Consider the following 22,488-nt stretch of genomic DNA (forward strand, 5'->3'; position numbering starts at 1 on the left):
GATTACATTATACTTCTGGAAAGTATGCAAAACAAAATAAAAAATAATCAAAGCAAGTCACAACAAAATTAAAACAAACAAAAATTAAGGTAGTAACACAGGAAATGAGAAAAGACATATCTACAAGCAACACAAAATAGTAACAATGAGGTGATTTCTGCAGATCAGCAGACTTAGTCTTTCCCCCTGCTGGCTGAGGAATCTGGGCAGTCCAGATGTATGGAATTTCTCCCAGTGAAGCACACCCCCTTCACCAAGAAGCAGCCAGAGTGCCTTGTTAAGTGGTTCCTGAATCCTGTGCATCCTGACTGAGTGAGGACCACCCCCACAACAGGCATTGTAAGACAACTTATAAAGAAGTATTCCCACTGTCATCAGCTCAGTGCCCATCTGGGATAAAGCTTACAGATGAAGGAGCAGGCAGTTCTCTCTGCTGTTCTACACACTCCACTGGTGACACCTCCAGGTGTGGGAGAAACCCAGGCAAATAGGATCTGAAGTGGATCCCAAGCAAATCACAGCGGCCCTACAGAAGAGGGGCCTGACTGTTAAAGGAAAAACAGAAAGCAACCACAGCAGCATCAACAAAAATGTCCCCACAAAAACCCCATCCAAAGGTCAGCAGCCTCAAAGACCAAAGCTAGATAAACTCATGACGATCAGAAGAATCAACAAAAAAATGCTGAAAACTCAAAAACCCAGAGTGTCCTACTCCTCCAAATAATCAAAACTATTTCCAGCAAGAGCACAGAACCGGGAGAAGCCTGAGATGGATAAATTGACAGAAGTAGGCTTCAGAAGGTGGGCAATAATGAACTTCAGTGAGCTAATGAAGCATGTTCTAACCCAATGCAAAAAAGCTAAGAACCATGAAAAACATTACAGGAGCTGTTAACCCGAATAACCAGTTTAGAGAGGAACATAAACGACCTGATGCAACTGAAAAACAACATGAGAACCTCACAATGCAACCACAAGTATCAGTAACTGAGTAGACCAAGCAGGAAAAAGAATTTCAGAGCTTGAAGACTACCTTGCTGAAATAAGGCAGATAAAATTGAAAAAATAAAAATAAAAAGGAATGAAAAAAATCTTCGAGAACTATTGGATTATGTAAACAGATCAAACTTACAACTGATTGCAGTACACTAAAGAGAGGGAAAGAATGGAACCAAGTTGGAAAACATACTTCAGGATATCATCGAGAAAAACTTTTCCAACCTAACAAGACAGGCCATCATTCAAATTCAGAAAATCCAGAGGACCCCAGTAAGATACTCCATGAGAAGATCAACCTCAAGACACATAATTATCGGATTATTCAAGGTTAAACTTCAGGAAAAAATGATAAGGACAGCCAAAGGGAAGGCCAGGTCACCCAGAAAGGGAAGCCCATCAGAGTAGAAGTGGACCTCTAAAAAGATACCCTACAAGCCAGAAGACATTGGGGGCCAATATTCAGCATTCTTAAAAAAAATGAATTTCTAACCCAGAATATCCAGCAACTAAGCTTCATAGTGAAGGAGAAATGAAATCATTTTCAGACAAACAAATGCTGAGGGAATTCATCACCACTAGGCCTGCTTTGCAAGAGCTCCTGAAAGAAGCACTAAATATGAAAAGAAGAAACCACTACCAGCAAATGCAAAACACATTGAAGTACAAAGACCAATGACACTACGAAACAACTACGTCAACAGGTCTGCAAAATAACCAGCTAGCACCATGAGAACAGGATCAAATTCACACATAACAATATTAACCTTAAATTTAAATGGACTGAATGCTCCAATTAATCCCAGAACTTTGGGAGGCCAAGGTGGGTGGATCATGAGGTCAGGAGATCGAGACCATCCTAGCTAACACGGTGAAACCCCGTCTCTACTAAAAATACAAAAAATTAGCAGGGCGTGGTGGTGGGTGCCTGTAGTCCTAGCTACTCGGGAGGCTGAGGCAAGAGAATGGCATGAACCCAGGAGGCGGAGCTGGAAGTGAGCCAAGATTGTGCCACTGCACTCCAGACTCCAGCCTGGGTGACCGTGTAAGACTCTGTCTCAAAAAAAAAAAAAAAAAAAAAAAAGGCACAGAATGGCAAGCTGGTTAAAGAGTCAACTCACTGGTGTGCTGTATTCAAGAGACCCATCTCACATGCAACGACACACATAGCCTCAAAATAAAGGGAGAAAAATTTACCAAGCAAATAAAATCAGAAAAAAAGCAGGGGTTGCAATCATAGTTTCTGATAAAACAGACTTTAAACCAACAAAGATCAAAAAAGACAAGGAAGGACACTACATAATGCTAAAGGGATCAATTCAAGGAACACCCAGATTTGTTTTTATTGCTTGCTTGATTGATTTTTTTTGAGACGGAGTCTTACTCTGTCACCCAGGCTGGAGTACAGTGGCATGATCTTGGCTCACTGCAAGCTCTGCCTCCCAGGTTCACACCATTCTCCTGCCTCAGCCTCCTGAGCAGCTGGGACTACAGGTGCCCGCCACCACACTCGGCTAGTATTTTGTATTTTTAGTAGAGACGGGGTTTCACCTTGTTAGCCAGGATGGTCTCGATCTCCCGACCTCATGATCTGCCAGCCTCGGCCTCCAAAAGTGCTGGCATTACAGGCGTGAGCCACCGTGCCCGGCCTTATTGATTTATTTTTTTGAGATGGAATCTCACTCTGTCGCCCATGCTAGAGTGCAATGGCGCGATCTTGGCTCACTGCAACCTTCACTTCGCAGGTTCAAGTGATTCTCCTGCCTCAGCTTCCTGAGTAGGTGGGATTACAGGCACCAACCACTATGCCCAGCTAATTTTTGTATTTTTAATAGAGACAGGGTTTCACCATGTCTAGGCTGGTCTCAAACTCCTGACCTCAGGGGATCTGCCTGCCTTGGCCTCCAAAAGTGCTGGCATTACAGGCATGAGCCACACGTCCAGCCAGCACTCAGATTTATAAAACATACTTAGATACCTACAAAGAGACTTAGACTCCCAAACTGTAGGACAGTGGGAGACTTTAACACCCCACTGCCAATACTAGACAGATATCTGAGAAAGAAAAATAACAAGGACATTCAGGACTTGGACTCAGCTCTAGGTCAAGTGGACCTGATAGATATTTACAGAACTGACCAGCCAGAAACACAATACACATTCTTCTAATTGCCACATGGCACTTACTCTAAAATTGATTACATAATTGGAAGTAAAACATTCCTTAGCAAATTCAAAAGAACCGAAATCATAACAGTTTCTCAGACCACAGTGCAATCAAATTAGAACTCAAGAGTAAGAATCTCACTCAAAACCACACAACTGCATGGAAATTTAACAACATACTCCTGAATGACTTCTGAGTAAATAATAAAATTAAGTCAGAAATCAAAAAATTCTTTGAAACCAATGAGAACAAAGAGACAATATACCAGAATCTCTGAATGCAGCTAAAGTAGTGTTAAGGGGGAAAATATAGCACTAAATACCCACATCAAAAAGCTAGAAATATCTCAAATTGACTTCCTAACATCACAACTAAAAGGAAAAGAGAACCAAGAGCAAACAAACCCCAAAGCCAGCAGAAGACAAAAAATAACCAGGATCAGAGTGGAACCATAGGAGATAGAGACACAAAAAACCCCTTCAAAAAAATCAATATATCCAGGAGCTGTTTAAAAAAAATAAAATAAAAGAGATAGACCACTAGCTAGATTAATAAAGAAAAGAGAGAAGAATGAAATAGACACAGTAAAAAATGATAAAGCAGATATCAGCACTGACCCTACATTAATACAATCATCAGGGCTTGGCGTGGTAGATCATGCCTGTAATCCCAGCACTTTGGGAGGGTGAAGTGGGTGGATCACCTGAGGTCAGGACTTCTAGAGCAGCCTGGCCAACAAAGTGAAACCCTGTCTCTACTAAAAATAAAAAAATAAAAAAAATTAGTTGGCTGGTGCTTATAATCCCAGCTACTCAGGCGGCCGAGGCAGGAGAATTACTTGAACCCAGGAGGCAGATGTTGCAGTGAGCCGAGATTGCACCATCACACTCCAGCCTGGGGGACAAGAGTGAGACTTCATTCCAAAAATAAAAAAAAGAAGAAGAAAAAAAAAAGGAAATACAATCATCAGAAAATACTATAAACACCACTATGCACATAAACTGGAAAATCTAGAAGAAATGGATAAATTACTGGACATCTACACCCTCCCAAGACTGAACCAGGAAGAAGTTGAATCCCTGAATAGACCAACAACAAGTTCTGAAATTGAGACAGTAATAGGTAGGCTGCCAACCAAAAGAAGCCCAGGACCAGATGGATTTACAGCTGAATTCTACCAGAGGTACAAAGAAGAGCTGGCACCATTTCTTCTGAAACCATTTTAAATGAAAGAAAAGTAGGAACTCCTCCCTCATTTTATAAGATCAGCATCATTCTGATATCCAACCTGGCAGAGATATAAAAACAACAACAACAAAAACTTAAAACCAATATCCCTGATAAATATCGATGCAGGCCGGGCACAGTGGCTCTTGCCTGTAATCCCAGCGCTTTGAGAGGCTGAGGCGGGCAGATCAGCTGAGGTTAGGAGTTCAAGACCAGCCTGGCCAACATGGTGAAACCCCATCTCTATTAAAAATACAAAAATTATCTGGGTGTGGTGGCACACGCCTGTGATCCCAGCTACTCAGGAAACTGAGTCAGGGGAACTGCTTGAACCCAGGAGGTGGAGGTTGCAATGAGCCAAGATTGTGCCACTGCAGTCCAGCCTGGGCGATAGAGTGACACTATGTCAAAAAAAAAAAAAAAAAAAAAAAAAAACAGAAAAAAAAGAAAAAAAAAACTGATGGAGAATGAGAAAACTATTTTAAAATTAATATGGAACCCAAAAAGGCCCCATATAGCCAAGACAATCTTAGGCAAAAAGAACAAAGCTGGAGGCATCATGCTATCCAACTTCAAACTATACTACAAGGCTGTAGTAACCAAAACAGCCTGGCACTGGTATAAAAACAGACACATAGACCCACGAAACAGAATAGAGAACTCAGAAATAAGACTGCAAATCTACAACTGCCTGATCTTTGAAAAACCTGACAAAAACAAGCAATAAGGAAAGAACTCCCTATTTAATAAATGGTTCTGGGAGAACTGACTAGTCATATACAGAGAATGGAAACTGGATGTGGTAAGAAAAAGAGCAAGTGTAAGGTGAAAAAGCCAGGTTCAGGCCAGGCGCAGAGACTCACGCCTGTAATCCAAGCACTTTGGGAGGTCGATGAGGTCAGGAGTTCGAAACCAGCCTGACCAACACGGTGAAATCCCATCTCTACTAAAAAACTACAAAAATTAGCTGGGCATGGTGGCGGGTGCCTATAATCCCAGCTACTTGGGAGGCTGAGGCAAGAAAATTGCTTGAATCAGGGAGGTGGAGGTTGCAGTGAGCCGTGATGGTACCATTGCACTCCAGCCTAGACTACAGAGTGAAACTCCATCTCAAAAAAATAAAAAAGGTTCATTCTTTTAATGAACCAGCTCTCATTTGAATTAATGAAGTGTAAACTTTCTGATTATCAAAAGGCTGGTGCCAAGGCATTTATGAGAAATTCGTCCCCATGACCTAAACACCTCCCTACTAGGTTCCACATCCAACATTGGGGATTACATCGCAGCATGAGGTTTGCAGAACGTTCATCCAAACCATATCACAGACAAACTAGGCTTAACAGACATGTACAAAATTTTTCAGTTAAAAGCAAAATAATATACAATATTCTTATTTGCACCTGATGTATTCTGTTAGAACACATAACAAGTCTTATTAAAGAATACGTAGTGGCTAATATGTATAATTTCAAAAATTTGGAAGACAAAAGTGAGAGGATCACTTGGGACCACAAGTATAAGACCAGTGTCAGTAACATAGTGAGAGCCTGTCCCTAGAAATAATCAAAAAATTAGCCAGGCATGGTAGTGCATGTCCATAGTCTCAGCTACTCAGGAGGCTGAAGTGTAAAGATCACTTGAGTCAAGGAGGCTGAGGTTGCAGTGAGCCAAAATTATGACACTATACTCCAGCCTGGGTGACGGAGTATGATCATGTCTGAAAACGACAACAACAAATAAATTTAAGAAGACCAAAATCATGCACTGCATGGTATCTGACCAAAACTGAATAAAACTAGGAATTAAAAGCAAAAGTAAAACTGGCAACTCCAACAATATCTAAAAATAAAACACATGGGCTGAGTGCAATGGCTCACACCTGTAATACTACCATTTTGGGAGGCTGAGGCAAGAGACCTGCTTGAGCACAGGTGTTGGAAACTAGCCTAGGCAACATAGGCTAGTCTCTAATAAATAAACTCTGTCTCTAATAAATAAAATAAAATAAAATTAAATTAAAACACATTCTTCAACATATTCCTGCTCGAGGGTCAAAATTTTTAATTTTGTTAAGATGCCAATACAACCTACAGAGGTGAACAAATTCAGTACAATCTCTATAAAAATCTCAATAGCACAGTTATTACAGAAATATTCTTTAAAATTTTTAAATGTGATTGTGAACTATAACTAACCAAACACCCATGAAAAGAACAAACAGGCATTATACTTCCTGATTTTGAAACATTAAAAGCTACAATAACAAAAACAGTATGGTACTGATACAAAGACAGATAAACAGATGAAAGAGCAGAATAGAGAGTTCAGAAATGAACCCTTGTGTATATGATTAAATGATCTTCCACAAAGCTGCCATGAACACACAATAGAGAAAAGATAATCTTTTCAAAAAATAATGTTAAGAACTAAATGTCAACACTGATAAAGTTGGATCATTTCCTTGAACCGTATATAAAAAATGTTTTCAATAAAATACTTACATTAAAAAAACTAACAAATCTCTTAGAACAAAATAGAAAAAAGTCATGACATGGGTCTTGGCACCATTTTCTTAGATACAACATTAAATGCATGAGCAACAACAGAAAAACAGAAAAAATTAACTACACGCTACTTCAAAATTTATCCACATTAGAAAAAAAAAACATTCAACTGTGTAAAAATGCCTCATAAGAAATGGGTGAAAATATTTGCAAGTCACATGTGATAAGAGTTAATATTCGGGCCAGGTGCAGTGGTTCACACCTGTAATCCCAGCACTTTGGAGGCTGAGGTGGGTGGATCACCTGAGGTCAGGAGTTGAAGACCAGCCTGACCAAATTACAAATTAATAATTTGTAGAGAAACACGTAAAAATAAAAATGAAAAATGAAATCACCTCACATCCATTACAATGGCCACTATAAATTTTTTAAAGACGCCAACTCTGTTGATGATGCAATGAAAATGAAACCTCTGTTGATTGTTGGTAGAAAACAAAGTTGCAGTCATTATTTTAAAATGTTACATTTCTCAAATAATTAAAAGTGGAATTATTATCAAATACAGCAACTCTATTAATGAATCTATATTCAAAATATGCAACAAAAGACCTAGAAGACATATTTGAACATCTATGATTATTGTACCAGTACTCACAAAAGTCAAAAGGCTGAGGCAACCCGGGTGTCTCTTGATTTATGAACACATCAAAAATGTAACATATACATAAAATGGAATATTATACAGACTTAAAGAAGAAAATCTTGTCAATTTTAAGACAAACTTTGAGAATATTATGTCATCTGAAATAATCCAGAAACAAAATGATGGACACTGTATGATTCCACTTATATGAGATATCTTAAATAGTCACACTCATAAAAACAGAAAGTGGAAGGGTGTTTGTCAAGGGCTGGGGAGAGGGTAAAATGGGTTGTTGTTACTTAATGGGTATTTAGTTTTAGTTTCACAAGATGTAAAATTTCTGTAAGTCTTTTGCATAACAATGTGAACATACTTACCATGGCTAAAATGCAATTATTATTATTATTATTATTTTTTTGAGACGGTGTTTTGCTCTTGTTGCCCAGGCTGAAGTGCAAGGGGCAATCTTGGCTCACTGCAACCTCTGGCTCCCAGGTTCAAGGAATTCTTCTGCCTCAGCCTCCCGAGTAGCTGGGATTACAGGCACCTGTCACAAGGCCCCGTTAATTTTTGTATTTTTAGTAGAGATGGGGTTTCACCATGTTGGTCAGGCTGGTCTTGAACTCCTGACCTCAGGTGGTCTGCCCATCTCAGCATCCCAAAGTGCTGGGATTACAGGCATGAGCCACCACATCTGGCATGTAAAACGTTTTTTTTTTGAGACAGTCTCACTCTGTCACCCAAGCTGGAGTGCAGTGGCACAATTATGGCTCACTTCAGCCTCAAACTTCCAGGCTCAAGTAATTCTCTTCTCTCAAATTTCCCAAGTAGCTGAAACCACTTGTGCATACCACCATGCCTGGCAATTTTTAAAATAATTTTGTGGAAAGGGAATCTCCCTGTGTTGCCCTGGCTGGTCTCAAACTTTTGGGCTCAAGTGATCCTCCTTTCTTGACCTCCCAAAATCCTGGGATTACAGTTGTGAGGCACCACCATGTCTGGCCTTGAAATGTACACTTAAAGAAATTTAAGATGGTAGGCTGGGCGCGGTGGCCCATGCTGTAATCCCAGCACTCTGGGAGGCTGAGGCGGAGCGATCACTTGAGGTCAGGAATTCAAGACTAACCTGGAGAACATGGTGAAACCCTGTCTCTTCTAACAATAGAAAAAATTACCCAGGCATGGTGGCGGGCACCTATATTCCCAGCTACTCGGGACGCTGAGGCAGGAGAATTGCTTGAACCCAGGAGGTGGGGGTTGCAGTGAGCCGAGATCGCGCTATTGCACTCCAGCCTCGGCGACAGAGCAAGACTCTGTCCCCCCCCCCCAAAAAAAAAAAAGATTTAAGATGGTAAATTTTATGTTACGTGTTTTTACAACCATTAATTCTTCTTTTTCTTTTTCTTTTTTTTTTGAGACAGAGAATTGCTTGAACCCGGGAGGCAGAGGTTGCAGTGAGCTGAGATCGCGCTATTGCACTCCAGCCTGGGCAACAACAGTGAAACGCCGTCTCAAAAAACAAAAAACAAAAAACAAAAAACAAAAGTTGAAGAGGTATTTCCTCCATCAAATTCACAGACACCAATGCAAAACTATATTGTGCCCATTGTCAATGCTTCTATTTTAACGTAGGACTGGAAGTAAGTGGCAGAATGATGAGTCAAAAACATTTTTAAAAAGCCACTGAAATTGAAGAAAAGTAAGTTACTTTTTGTGGATCATATGATCTTATATATAAAAAAACCATAAACACTACATTGAAATTTGTCTAAAGTAATAAATACACTCAGTAAATTAGCAAAATATAAAATTAACATACAAGTATAAACTACTGTTCCATACATTTTAACCATCTGATACAATAAAGAAAACAATCTTATTTACAATAGCATTAAAATAATAAATTTCTGAGAGGAAATTTAACCAAGAAGGTAAAAAAAATCTTTACAATAAAAGACATAGATAGACCAGGCACAGTGGCTCACGACTGTAATCCCAACACTTTGGGAGGCCGGGGCAGGCAGATCAAGAGGTCAACAGATCACGATCATCTGGCCAACATGGTGAAACCCCATCTCTACTAAAAATTTAAAAAATTAGCTTGGCGTGGTGGCATGTGCCTGTAGTCGCAGCTACTCAGGAGGCTGAGGCAGGAAGATTGCTTGAACCCAGGAGGTGGAGGTTGCAGTGAACCAAGATCGCGCCACTGCACTCCAACTTGATGACAGAGCGAGATTCCGTCTCAAAAAACAAAACAAAATAAAACAAAAAAGATATATCAATGAAATAAATTATTGAAGACACAAATTTTAAAATATTTCATGTCCATGGATTGAAAGAATAAATATTGTTAAAGTGTCATATTATCTAAAGTAATCTATAGCTCCAATAAACTTCCTATTAAAATTCCAGTGGCATTTTTTTCCACAGTAATAAAAAATACAATTCTAAAATTTATAAGAAACTGCAATAAACTTCAAATAGCCAAAGCAATCTTGAGGCAAAAGAACAAAGCAGAGGGGTATTATACTTTATAATTTCTAACTATATTTCAAGAATATAGTAATAAAAACAGGATGGAATGTGCAAAAAGATTAACAAACAAAACAACGGAACAGAAAACACTACTTTCACACATTTCAGACATGATGAAAAAAGAGAACTAAAAAATAGTTTAACATAGAGTTTCCCAAAATTATGCAGATATCTGTGTGTCCCCCCAAATAATGGAAAAGCAGGGAGATTGTGCAGTCTTTTATATGCCTTGAAAAGGACTCTGGCTCTCACTGTAAACCTGAAGGAAGATCACCAAAAGGAAAGTAGAATCTTTAAAGAATTTAAAAGCATAAGACAGAAGATGCCCCTACGTGACAGCCAAAAAAAAAAAAAAAAAAAAAAAGCCCAAAAAACAAAAACACTCAGGCATCCCAGAAACTATTTCCTTTGGAACACAGCTTCCCAAACCACATTTTAATGGCCAGCTTTCTTTTTGACCTTTGGACCTCACATCTGTGTCATCTGTTGTGTTCACTCTCACCTACCTGGGGGTTTGGCTACCATCTCATGTCTCTTTATATTCCAGGGCTCTTTTCCTTGCTCCAGACAGGTGATCAGGTCTGGCTTAGTGAGAGCAATACCTGCTTTATTAGAAATAAATAACATGAATCTTTCTCATATTCTCCAATTACCAACCTAGTACTATGCTTAGTAAAGAGGAGGTGATAGAATATTCTAGAAAATTAATCCTAACATACTAATTAATAAGAGAAATTTCTAAATATTTAGAAAATATTTTAAATTTGTAGGTTCTTAATTTCACTACCCGGTACTCATGAATCAAAAAATTGGTGGTGATGAATGGATTTTAAAATATGGGCAAATATATATGTACATATATATACATTTATTTATTTTTGAGACGGAGTCTCGCTCTATTGTCCAGGCTGGAGTGAAGTGGCATGATCTCGGCTCACTACAACCTCCACCTCCTGGGTTCAAGCAATTCTCCTGCCTCAGCCTCCTGAGTAGCTGGGACTACAGGCGCCTGCCACCATGCCCGGCTATTTCTGTATTTTTAGTAGAAATGGGGTTTCACTTTGTTGGCAAGGCTGGTCTCAAACTCCTGACCTCGTGACCCGCCTGCCTCAGCCTCCCAAAGTGCTGGTATTACAGGAGTGAGCCACCGTGCCTGGCCTAAAAACATGGGCAACAATATTTTATGACACTAAATTACTGGAATTACCACTAATCTAGAGTGAAGGATACAGATCAGCTCAGGAATATGGAAAGTTCAGGTCAAGATGAAACATCTTGAATACATTGTTTTCCACACACAGCCTCAAGATTTTCTTGAAAAAACAGATCAGAAACTCATTTATGCAAAGCATGAATTACCAAAAATCATTCCACAAAAAAAGAGAAACCTTTACGGTATATTAGAAATTGTGTATTAAAGTTATTCTCACCCAAGAAGACCAGGTTTCTGTAGTTCTCTAACATCACTTTCCTATACAAACTCTGCTGAGCACTGTCCAGGCATTGCCACTCCTCCAGAGAGAATTCTATGGCCACATCCCTAAACGTCAATGGCCCCTGAAAAGCACAAGCACACAGACACACATATATTTACCAAGTGGCCATGGGCAGAATTTATTATTTGAATTAAAATGAAATGACAGAGCGAAGAGAATTGGTTCTGATTAATAGAAATGACAAATTTTCCAATAATTTTTAACACAGAAATATTCTCTAAAATATTCTCTAATTCTGAGAGAAGAGAATGGCATAAGATCCACAACACCAGTGTATATATGATACTTTTCTAGATAAAGTATAAAATTAAGAGCATAAACACAAACATATACATTTTTGAGTGTTATTATTTATATCATAAAGAATGAGTTGTGTATATTTTTCAGACAAAAAGAGATGTTGAGTTAGAAGGCACCTCCTGAATTTTAATGTTTACAATAAACTGGAAATCTTGTGCAGATTTTTTTTCAGAAGATCTGGAATGAAGTCTGAGTTTCTGAATTTCTAACGAGCTCACTAGTAATGCCAAAGTTTTTGGCCCCAAAAGAAAATTCTGTGAAACATCCAGTAAGTGGAAGAGCCTGTGTTTTACCAGATTTTTCTGGCCTGTAAAACAAAGAGCCTTCATTTTCCAAAGACAGCTATATGCAAAGAAAACATAAGAAAAAAGGGCAGCTGCCAGATTAAATGTGATGGCTTATGCACATTAACTGCATAAAGATGCCTAATAATGACAAGAAAAATAGTTAACTCTGTAGTGAAAGAAATATCAGAGAGCTTTTTAACCAAGTAAATTATTAATATCAACCATGGTAGGACAAATTTTTATGTTGTGCTTATGCACACAGAAGAACATAGCATCATTGCCTAGATATTGCCCCTCCAAAAGTAAATTATATTCTGAATTCAATCATACAGAAACATCAGTTTTATGCAAAGTTCAAGATACAGGTATCTCCAATGTTCTGTAATTTTCAATAATGATTTTAAGTAGTCTTTCTTCAGCACCCTATATAGCAGGTATCTCTCAATCTTTTTTCAGAACTTTCTGGGTAATAAATGCCATCCTATTTAAATAAGTATTTTCTTAATCCTGTTCTGCATAGAGCTAATGGAGAACACAGATGGAACCTCAACATTACATATTCTCCACGTAAACCCCAGCTTTCCCCAATAGGAATCTTGAGTATCCACATCCTTCCATGTTCAACAGCCACAATGGGAACATTTTTAATAGTGCAGATCATAAATTCATGGTAGGAATTCTGCATGGCATATAAGAAGCCATGATATTGAGAATGTAGAGAAGGCTCTAGTACATAGGAAAGAAATATTTTGCATAGACCCTTGACTATCATTAGAATTTTAAAAAGTAGTTAAACTCATTAGTAAGGAAAAACACAAGTAGAGAAGTAAAGGTTTGCAAATACTAAATGCATGAGACTCTAGAAAAGAGTGGACAAAGCTCTTGATGTGAGACTTATTTAGCTGAAGAAAAAAAAACATCATTTTTCCTCTTTCTCCTTCTTCTCTTGGAATCCTTTTCAGATGAAATTCTCTAAAGAAGTAACATCTACATCTTGAGAAAACTGCCTTAAATGTGTCAGCACCACCTTCTTACCTGCTAGCACCACACCCACAGACAGAAGGACCAAGACCAAAAAGTCCACCCATACCTCTCCTTTATAACAGAAGAGATTCAGGAAAAATGTGCTGCTCCATGGATGTAAAAATATAAGTTTCTCCTTTCCTGTCTCAGGTGCCCTCCCCGCCACAAACACCAGCAATTTCTGCTACAGTAATGAACATATGGGCCACATTGCCCTGTCCCTACCAAACCCAAACAGAACAGGTATCGTAACCATCCTTTAGTGCAAAGGTGGCACTTAACTCTCACGAATGTATCTTGAAGCCCTCATACTTCATTCTGGCCTCACCTTAGAGTCACATGAGGCACTTCATTAAAATAACATGGATGCTTCCACCCACAACAATAAACAGAAGCTGTGGGGACGGCACAAGAGATTTCTGCCAACTGGTCATGTGATCTTAATGAGAAGCCTGGGCTGATAACCACTTAGCTAAGCATTGCCTCTCAAGCTTTAATGAGCTCAAAAATCACTTGGTAATGTTGGTCCCACTTTATGTAATGTGATTCTGCATGTTTGGAAAGGGTTCATGAATGGGTGTTTCAAACAAGTCCCCTGCCAATGCTGATGTTGCTCCCCCAGGCTCATCATTAGCATTAGTTAGAGAAAGCAGGCACCGCACAGAGTCCCTGACATTCAGCACTCTTGTCACAACACAAATACTTCTGGTACAAATGAAGACAACCACACTCCATCCTGAAGTTTTATATTATTTGCTGGCTCTTTAAAGTTTACAGAGGAAACAAAAGGCAGCAATGTTGGAATAAGTCTGCATTTGGAAAACAACATGTACACATGTACTAATGCAATAATTATTAAGCAGGTACTATGTGCTCAATATTACAATATAGAGCACTGTGCTGGGCATAACATATTATGTGATTTAATCCCCATAACACATTGGAAGTTGATACTAAGTGTTCAGTAATTCTCAGGATTTAGATAAAGGACCCAGCATTATTACTTCTTCCTCTGTTTCTCTGTTATTGATTTTTTAAAAAAATGTACAGAATAAGGCTAAATATAGACAGAGGAGGGGGCATAGAAAGAGTTTAATATTTATATTTACTTGTCTGTGACTTGTGGAGCAACTACTGGATCTGCAAGAATAGAAAACAAGCTGCTAAATGGAATGTTTCTGTAAGCACTGGTTTTAATACAAAATTTAAAAAAATAAGATGTTAAAATGTATAGTTTATTTTTCTTATTTATCTGCTTTTGGGTTGCAGGAAATTGTAAGCACCAGCTCTAGAAAGGCAGAAGGATTTACCGGCCAAAACTCTGACCTTTATAAATCAGTTCTGTAAGGCAAGACTCCAAAGTGGGCCAGACCTAAAGAAGGCCTTCAAAAAGGGTGAATCTGAACAGAACTGGGGCAGGGAAAGGACCCTATGGAGAATTCTGTTCTCTATGCCACTGGGGTATTTCCAGTTCTGTTTTTCCTAAGCTTACCTAAGAAAAACTTAAATCCTAGAGTTTATGTAACTTTAATCTATTTTTGCCACTGCTCTGTCAATTTTATAACTATACTAACAGGCAATTTAAATGACTCTTTTAAAGTTTTCTGGAATAATTTCATTAGAAGATAAGTATGTATTCTAACAAAGTAAAAGATACACAAATAATACTAACAACTCTTCAGTCCATAAATATCCCTTCAGGTGATAACCTCAGAAGACACAACAATATAAAAAGAAGTGGCCAAAGTTTTTTTGTTTTGTTTTGTTTTTGAGATGGAGTTTCATTCTTGTCACCCAGGCTGGAGTGCAATGGCACAATCTTGGCTCAACGCAACCTCTACCTCCTGGGTTCAAGTGATTCTCCTGCCTCAGCCTCCCGAGTAGCTGGAATTACAGGCATGCACCACCTCGCCTAGTTAATTTTTTTGTATTTTTAGCAGAGACAGGGTTTCTCCATGTTGTTCAGGCTGATCTCGAACTCCCGACCTCAGGTGATCCGCCTGCCTCGGCCTCCCAAAGTGCTGGGATTACAGGCGTGAGCCACTGCTCCCGACTGCAGAGGCCAAAGTTTTGTTTTGCTTTGCACACATCTATTCACCGTACCAACCATATGATGTTTAATTCAACCGTGTATCCAGTTGCTAGTCTAGAGCAAAAGTTTCTGGATGGTAGGGACCGTGACTGCTTCATCTATTTTTTGAATGACCTTAAGAAATGGAAGCAATTAGTTTATCTTTTGAGTCACCGGACCTCCTCTTTGTGTTTCACCAAAGTAACAGCAAACTAGAGAAACTCTCATCTGGGTACCAACCAAAGTTATCTCTTGTATGAGTATGAAGGGAGAAAAAAAAAAACAGAATGACTCATTTCTCTTACACCGAGACAGAAGCAGAATTAACCACTCGTCAGCCTGAAACAATTCTGCACTGGACATCCTCAAATGTCTCAAAGACATCTAGGTGATTGTGAGAAGGTTCTTACTGACCCTGGGCTGATGGCCCAGTGATAAGCCAGGCTGAGAGAGATTCATGCTGATTCTAAATAGAAAATGGAACTGCCTTGGTGGAGCTCCAGAACCTGCATCACCTATCCTGACTTGCTAGCTTTTGGGTAAGAAGGAGGACAAGAATACTCTACTCCAGTATCATATTTTACAGGTAGGTATAGTTGTGGTCATGGCTCTGGATACTTTGTGGCCTTGATCTCTCACTCTTAAGATGCTCGTTTACACTTACAGATTCTGTCATCAAATTCTATTTATACCTGGAGCCTCTCACATAACTGTAGCAGGTCACTAAACAAGATCTGAAAAGCTTAAAGAGCCACACTCTCAAATGGGGGCTTCAAGATTTCTACACTGACATCTCACAATACAGAAAATGCCTTCTGTTGGTTTTCAGTACATTCTCAATCCAAAGTCTTCTGGCCCTGTCTTGTAAATCCTAGGCAGAGGCCAGACCTTATGTGCAGATTCTAGGTGGGATCAATCTGACTCTGCATCCTTGGGTGTTACAGCAAACAGACTACAATCAAAGGAGAGCTCCCCTCATAGAGGCTGCTCTGGCACATTCTAAATATGTCTAACTAAAAGAAAAAACTGAGGCAACATGAATATAAGTAGAGAGTTCATCTGGGCCAAGCTTGAGGACTGTAACCTTGGAGCAAAAATACATCTTCCAAAGACTGAACAAATAAGAAACTGAATCCCTGAATAGACCAATAACAAGTGCCAAAACTGAATTGGTCTTAAATGGCCACCAATCACAAATAGCAAAGAACCAGACAAATTTACAGATGAATTCTACCAGATGTACAAAGAAGAGCTGGTACCACTTCTAATATTATTTCAAAATATTGAGAAAAAGGGACTTCTTTTTCAGCTCATTATATAAAAACAGCATCATTCTGATACCAAAACTGGGAAGAGACACAATAAAAAAAGAAAACTTCAGACCAATATCCCTGAGGAGCACTGATGTGAAAAACCTCAATAAAACACTGGAGAACCGAATCCAGGAGCACATCAAAAAACTTATCCACCTCTATCAAGTCGGCTTCATACCTGGGATGCAAGGCTGGTTCAACATATGTAAATCAATAAATGTAATCCATCACATAAAGAGAACGAAAGAGAAAAACACATAATTATCTCCAGATGAGTCAGCTTGGGGAGGCAGCGGCAGCGCGGCGAGCGTGCGGGGAGGCCGGAGCCCTGCCCAGGGCGGGTCGCGGGGTGGGCGGGTGAACTGCCAGCGAGGAGGCACCTGCTTGCGCGGGTGCAGCCTGGACTGCGCCATTGTTGGGGGAGGGGCGGCTGCTGAGGGCGGCGGAGTAGGGGGCTAGAGAAGGCGGCAGCCCCGGCCGAGAGGAGCAGAGACGCCCCATGGGGAACACGCTGACCTACTGCGTGTCCCCCCAGTACCAGCCTCAAGCTGGGCCGGTGCGTGGTGCCAGAGCTGTACTGCGCAACCGACATCTACGAGGCGGCACCCGGGGATGCGGTGGCGGTAGCGCCCGCTTCTGTGGAGCCTACCAGTTGGATTTCGGAGCGGGCGAGGGCCACCACCTGCAGCACATCAGCGACCACGAGATGCCCTAAGATTTAGCTTTGGAGTCAAACCCTTCTGACCATCCAAGGGCAAGCACAAGTTTCCTGAGCAAATCTCAAACCGATGTGCGAGACAAGAGGAAGAGCAACCACTTAAATCATCTATCTCCAGGGCAGCTTACTAAAAAGTATAGCTCATGCTCAACAATATTTCTAGGTGACAGAACAGTCAGCCAGCCTAACCTTAGAACCACAGTAAAATGTGTGACCTTAGAAATATATTACCGCATAAAGAACAGAGACGCAAACAGATCCCTGGATATTTTTGGTGAGAGATCACATCCCCTCACACGAGAAAAAGTTCCACAGGAATAGTTTAAGCATGATCCTGAGCACAAATTTATTTACAGATTTGTTCATACTCTTTTTAGTGCTGCACAGCTAACAGCTGAATGTGCAATAGTAACTCTGGTTTACTTAGAAAGGCTTTTAACTTATGCTGAAATCGACATTTGCCCCACTAACTGGAAAAGGATTGTTCTGGGAGCCACTCTTCTTGACTCCAAGGTTTGGGATGATCAGGCTGTATGGAATGTGGTCTACTGCCAGATCCTCAAGGACATTACAGTTGAGGACATGAATGAAATGGAAAGGCATTTTTCGGAGCTTCTTCAGTTTAATATTAATGTTCCTGCCAGTGTTTATGCCAAACACTACCTTGACCTTCGCTCCTTAGCAGATGACAACCTGAATTTTCTATTTGCTCCTCTTAGCAAAGAAAGAGCACAGAACCTAGAGGCTATTTCTAGGTTATGTGAAGACAAAGACTTGTGTGGAGCAGCTGTAAGAAGGTCTTTCAGCGCTGATCAACTTCATTGGTATTCAGCACTCTAAAGCCATCCTCTCTTAAAGGGAGAAATGAGGGGTTATAATGTCACGGGACCTTCATCTACAAAGACTGGGGATATACCACATTTCCTGCTCAAAAACCAGCAAAATTAGTGTTTTCATCAAAAGGAAAGATCTCAAATTCAAGAGACGCACGGACAACAAGGATCATACTCCATAGAAAAGAATGGGACCTTGTCAATGCAACAAAACACTCTTGTCCTTTTTAATGTAAACAGAGTCACCAAAACCACTCCAAAGTGAAGGCTCCCATCCCACACACAGATATTTGCTTACAATGTGGGCCAGTAACTGAACTATGTTAGGTTTTTTAAACAATAGTTTAAATTTTTAGACTTTAAAGACACTAACCATATAACATTTATGTTTCTTCCAATTTTTCTCCCCCTGCTCATTTTGCTGCATATGCCTTTAGAATCAATGCAGTATTGCCCTTAAAACAAGGGACTCTAACTAAAGCCACTTAGGAGCAGACTGCAGCATTGTTAGGTATTGAAGGGTTCTTCCTCCCTACTGTCACCATTAAAGCTGCTAGTCATTGGCAATCATTTTAGACCAAAAAGCTGATGGATAACATTTCTCATTCATATTCTTTGCAAGCATTACTTTAGCATTTTAGCATGTCTGGGGTCATAAACAGAGGAAGTATCAGTTATTGATATCTACTTCTATTGGGGTCCATGTTGCATTTCTTGTGAACTATAAATGGTACTTCTCATTTTCTGATAATTTTTATCTTATTAAATAAATGTATTAAAAGATATTTTCATAATGCCAACGAACACGGTGGTTCAGTGACAGTGAAAAAAAAGTAAAGCAGTTTTAAGCTTTAATATAGTTTGGGCCCTCCAAGGCACTGCAGCAGGAGTATAAATGCTATAAACCTTTGAAAAACATCATTTGAGAGTTTTGTTTTTTTTAAGAGATGGGGGTCTTGCTGTGTTGTCCAGGCTGGAGTGTGGTGGCTGTTCACGGGTGCAGTCATGGTGCACTGCAGCCTAGAACTTCCTGGCTTCGCGCCATCCTCTAGCCTCGGCCACACGAGTGGCTGGGACTGCAGGCGCACCCCGCATTTGTCTCCTGAATGTTAGGCTTTTGATTTTTTGTTTCAGTCACTCTTGAAGTCACTCTTGACTGAAGCAAAAAATTAAAAGCTTTATATTCAAAATTCTCAAAATGAAGCTGGGCGTGGTGGTGCACACCCGAGGTTCCAGCTACTTGGGTGGCTGGAGGATTGCCTGGGGTCAGGTATTGGAGGCTGCAGTGTATCGTGATGGTGCCTATAGAAACAGCTACTGCACTTCAACCTGGACAACATATCGGGACCCCATCTCTTAGAAAAATGCAAAATTAAATGCAAAAGAAATGCACCGGGCATAGTGATTCATGCCTATAATCTCAGTACTTTGGGAGGCTGAGGTGGGAGGATTACTTGAGCGCAGCAGTTCAAGACCAGTCTAGTCAACACAGTGAGCCCCTGTCTGTAAAAAATAATAATAAATAAAAATAATTAGCTGGATATGGTGGCATATGTCTGTAGTCCCAGCTACTCTGGAGGCTGAGGTGGGAGGATCACTTGAGCCTGGGGGGTCAAGGCTGCAGTGGGCCATGATCATGCTACTGCACTCCAGTCTGGGCGACATCCAGACCCTATCTCAAAAGAAGGAAAAGAAAAACATTCAGGCAAGGTTTTATGAAGGTTTGTAGCACTTCTACAAGTATCAAAGCTTAAAATTACATTAAACCTTTGGAATATCTTGTATCTCCATAAAATGCCCTTCTCTTTTTAAAATGAATTACTTGCAGAGCTGTGCTCTATATGCATTGATCACCGAAGTTTCTTTAATTTAAAGGAAGATTTGGAAGAGCACTGTTAATTAACATGTAATAAAAGGAACTGGGCCGTAATGATAGAAGGCGATATGAACAGCTGTTTTATCATCCTACATGCTACCAACCTGTAGGTGTCCCATTAAGTCCTGCTATTTAAGAAATAACTTACATAACCCTTAGGAACACTTACTTCAGGCTTTAAAAGGCAAGGAACAAATAATTTTAGGAGGCTGATAATGCCATCTAAATTTGAAAAACTAAAAGGAGATTAGTGTTCTCAATTATGTGGAATCTATTTCTCCTACTTTTTCAAATCTAATCCTAGGAATCTTGCTTATAAACAAAGCATTCCTGGGCCAGGAATACTTCCTCTACTATAGCAATACTTCACATCATATTGTGCTGCAATTTCCATCATTTTTAAAGGGCAGAGAAATAAATGATAAATAATGGTATAAAAATATTACAATCTACCACCTCAAAAAAAAGAAACAAAACATTGTTTATGGAGTTCAGAGCTTGGAGAGTCAAGTATTGATAGCTGTTTTATTTTAAAAAGAATGTTACAATTTATGTGGTTTTTATTTCTCATGTTTATATTAAAAGCTAATAAACTTTTAATTAAAAACACACAATTATTTCAATAGAAAAAAGCCTTTGATAAAATTCAGCATCCCTTCATGTTAAAAACCAATGGAACAGAACAGAGACCTCAGAAATACCACCACACATTTACAACCATCTGACCTTTGACAAACCTGACAAAAGCAATGGGCAAATGATCTTCTATTAAGTAAATGGTGCTGGGGAAACTGGCTAGCCATATGCAGAAAACTGAAACTGGACCCCTTCCTTACAAAATTATACAAAAATTAACTTATACAAAAAGTAACTCAAGATGGGTTAAACACTTAAATGTTTAACCATAAAAACCCTAAATGAAAACCTAGGCAATACCATTCAGGACAAAGGCATGAGAAAGACTTCATGACAAAAACACCAAAAGGAATTGCAGCAAAAGCCAAAATTTGACAAATGGGATCTAATTAAAGAGCTTCTGCACAGCAAAAGAAAACCATCATCAGAATGAACAGACAACCTACAGAACAGGAGAAAATTTTTGCAATCTACCCATCTGACAAAGGTCTAATATCCAGAATTTATAAGGAACTTATATAAATTTAAAAGAAAGACAACCCCATCAAAAAGTGGGCAAAACATCAACAGATACTTCCCAAAAGAAGACATTTATGTGGCCAACAAACATGAAAAAACACTCAGCCGGGCTCACGCCTGTAATCCCAGCACTTTGGGAGGCCGAGGCGGCTGGATCACCTGAGGTCGGGAGTTCAAGACCAGCCTGGCCAACATGGAGAAACCCGTCTCTACTAAAAATACAAAATTAGCCAGGCATGGTGGGGCATGTAATCCCAGCTACTTGGGAGGCTAAGGCAGGAGATTCACTTGAACCCAGGAGGCAGAGGTTGCAGTGAGCCAAGATCGCACCATTGCACTCCAGCCTGGCCAATAAGAGTGAAAGTCCGTCTCAAGAAAAAAGAAAAAAAGAAAAAAAAAAAAAGCTCAACATCACTGATCATCAGGGAAATGCAAATCAAAACCACAGTGAGATACATCTCACACCAGTCAGAATGGTAATGATTAAAAAGTCAAGAAACAGATGCTGGTGAGGCTGTGGAGAAATAGTAACACTTTTACACTCTTGGTGGGAAGGCAAATTAGTCTAACCATTGTGGAAGACAGTATGGTCATTCCTCAAGGATCTAGACCAGAATTGCCATTTGATCCAGCAATCCCATTACTGGGTATATACCCAAAGGAATATAAACCATTCTACTATAAAGACACATGCACATGTATGTTTATTGCAGCACTATTTACAATAACAAAGACATGGAGCCAACCCAAATGCCCATCAATGATAGACTGGATAAAGAAAATGTGGTACATATAAGCCATGGAATACTATGCAGCCATCAAAAGGAATGAGATCATGTCCTCTGCAGGAACATGAATGAAGCTGGAAGCCAGCATCCTCAGCAAACTAACACAGGAACAGAAAACAAAACATTGCATGTTCTCACTCATAAGTGGGAGCTGAACAATGAGAACACATGGCCACAGAGAGGGAAACTACACCCACAGGGCCTGTTGAGGGGTGAATGGTGAGGAGACAGAACATAGAGGATGGGTGAATAGGCGCACCAAACCACCATGGCACACATACCTATGTAACAAACCTGCATGTTCTGCAAGTGTGTCTCCCTGCTTTTTTAGAAGAAATTTTTTAAAAGAGGAAAAAAATGTTACTTATCACATAAACCAAAACTAAAGACAAAAACCACATGATTATTTCAATAGACGCTAAAAAAGCCTTCAATATAATTTACTATCCTTCATGTTTAAAACCCTCAACAAACTAGGCATTGAAGGTACATACTTCAAAATGAGTCATCTTTCACAAACTTACAGCCAACATACTAAATGGACACAAGTGAGAAG

General features: G+C 39.7%; 1 protein-coding gene and 1 pseudogene across 1 annotated transcript in view; one reads left to right on the forward strand and one right to left on the reverse strand.

The window, feature by feature from the left end:
* LOC455894 (zinc finger protein 100) overlaps window positions 1–22,488 on the reverse strand; it is a 47,576-nt gene that overhangs the window by 9,380 nt on the left and 15,708 nt on the right. The window contains 2 exon segments of the mRNA XM_054672864.2: window positions 10,579–10,674; window positions 11,503–11,629. Coding sequence (XP_054528839.1) covers window positions 10,579–10,674; window positions 11,503–11,629 — 223 coding nt within the window.
* On the forward strand, window positions 17,002–18,223 carry LOC107969850 (cyclin-Y-like protein 1; annotated as a pseudogene).

Source organism: Pan troglodytes, chromosome 20 (genome assembly GCF_028858775.2).
Source record: "Pan troglodytes isolate AG18354 chromosome 20, NHGRI_mPanTro3-v2.0_pri, whole genome shotgun sequence".
Classification (NCBI taxonomy): Eukaryota; Metazoa; Chordata; class Mammalia; order Primates; family Hominidae; genus Pan; species Pan troglodytes.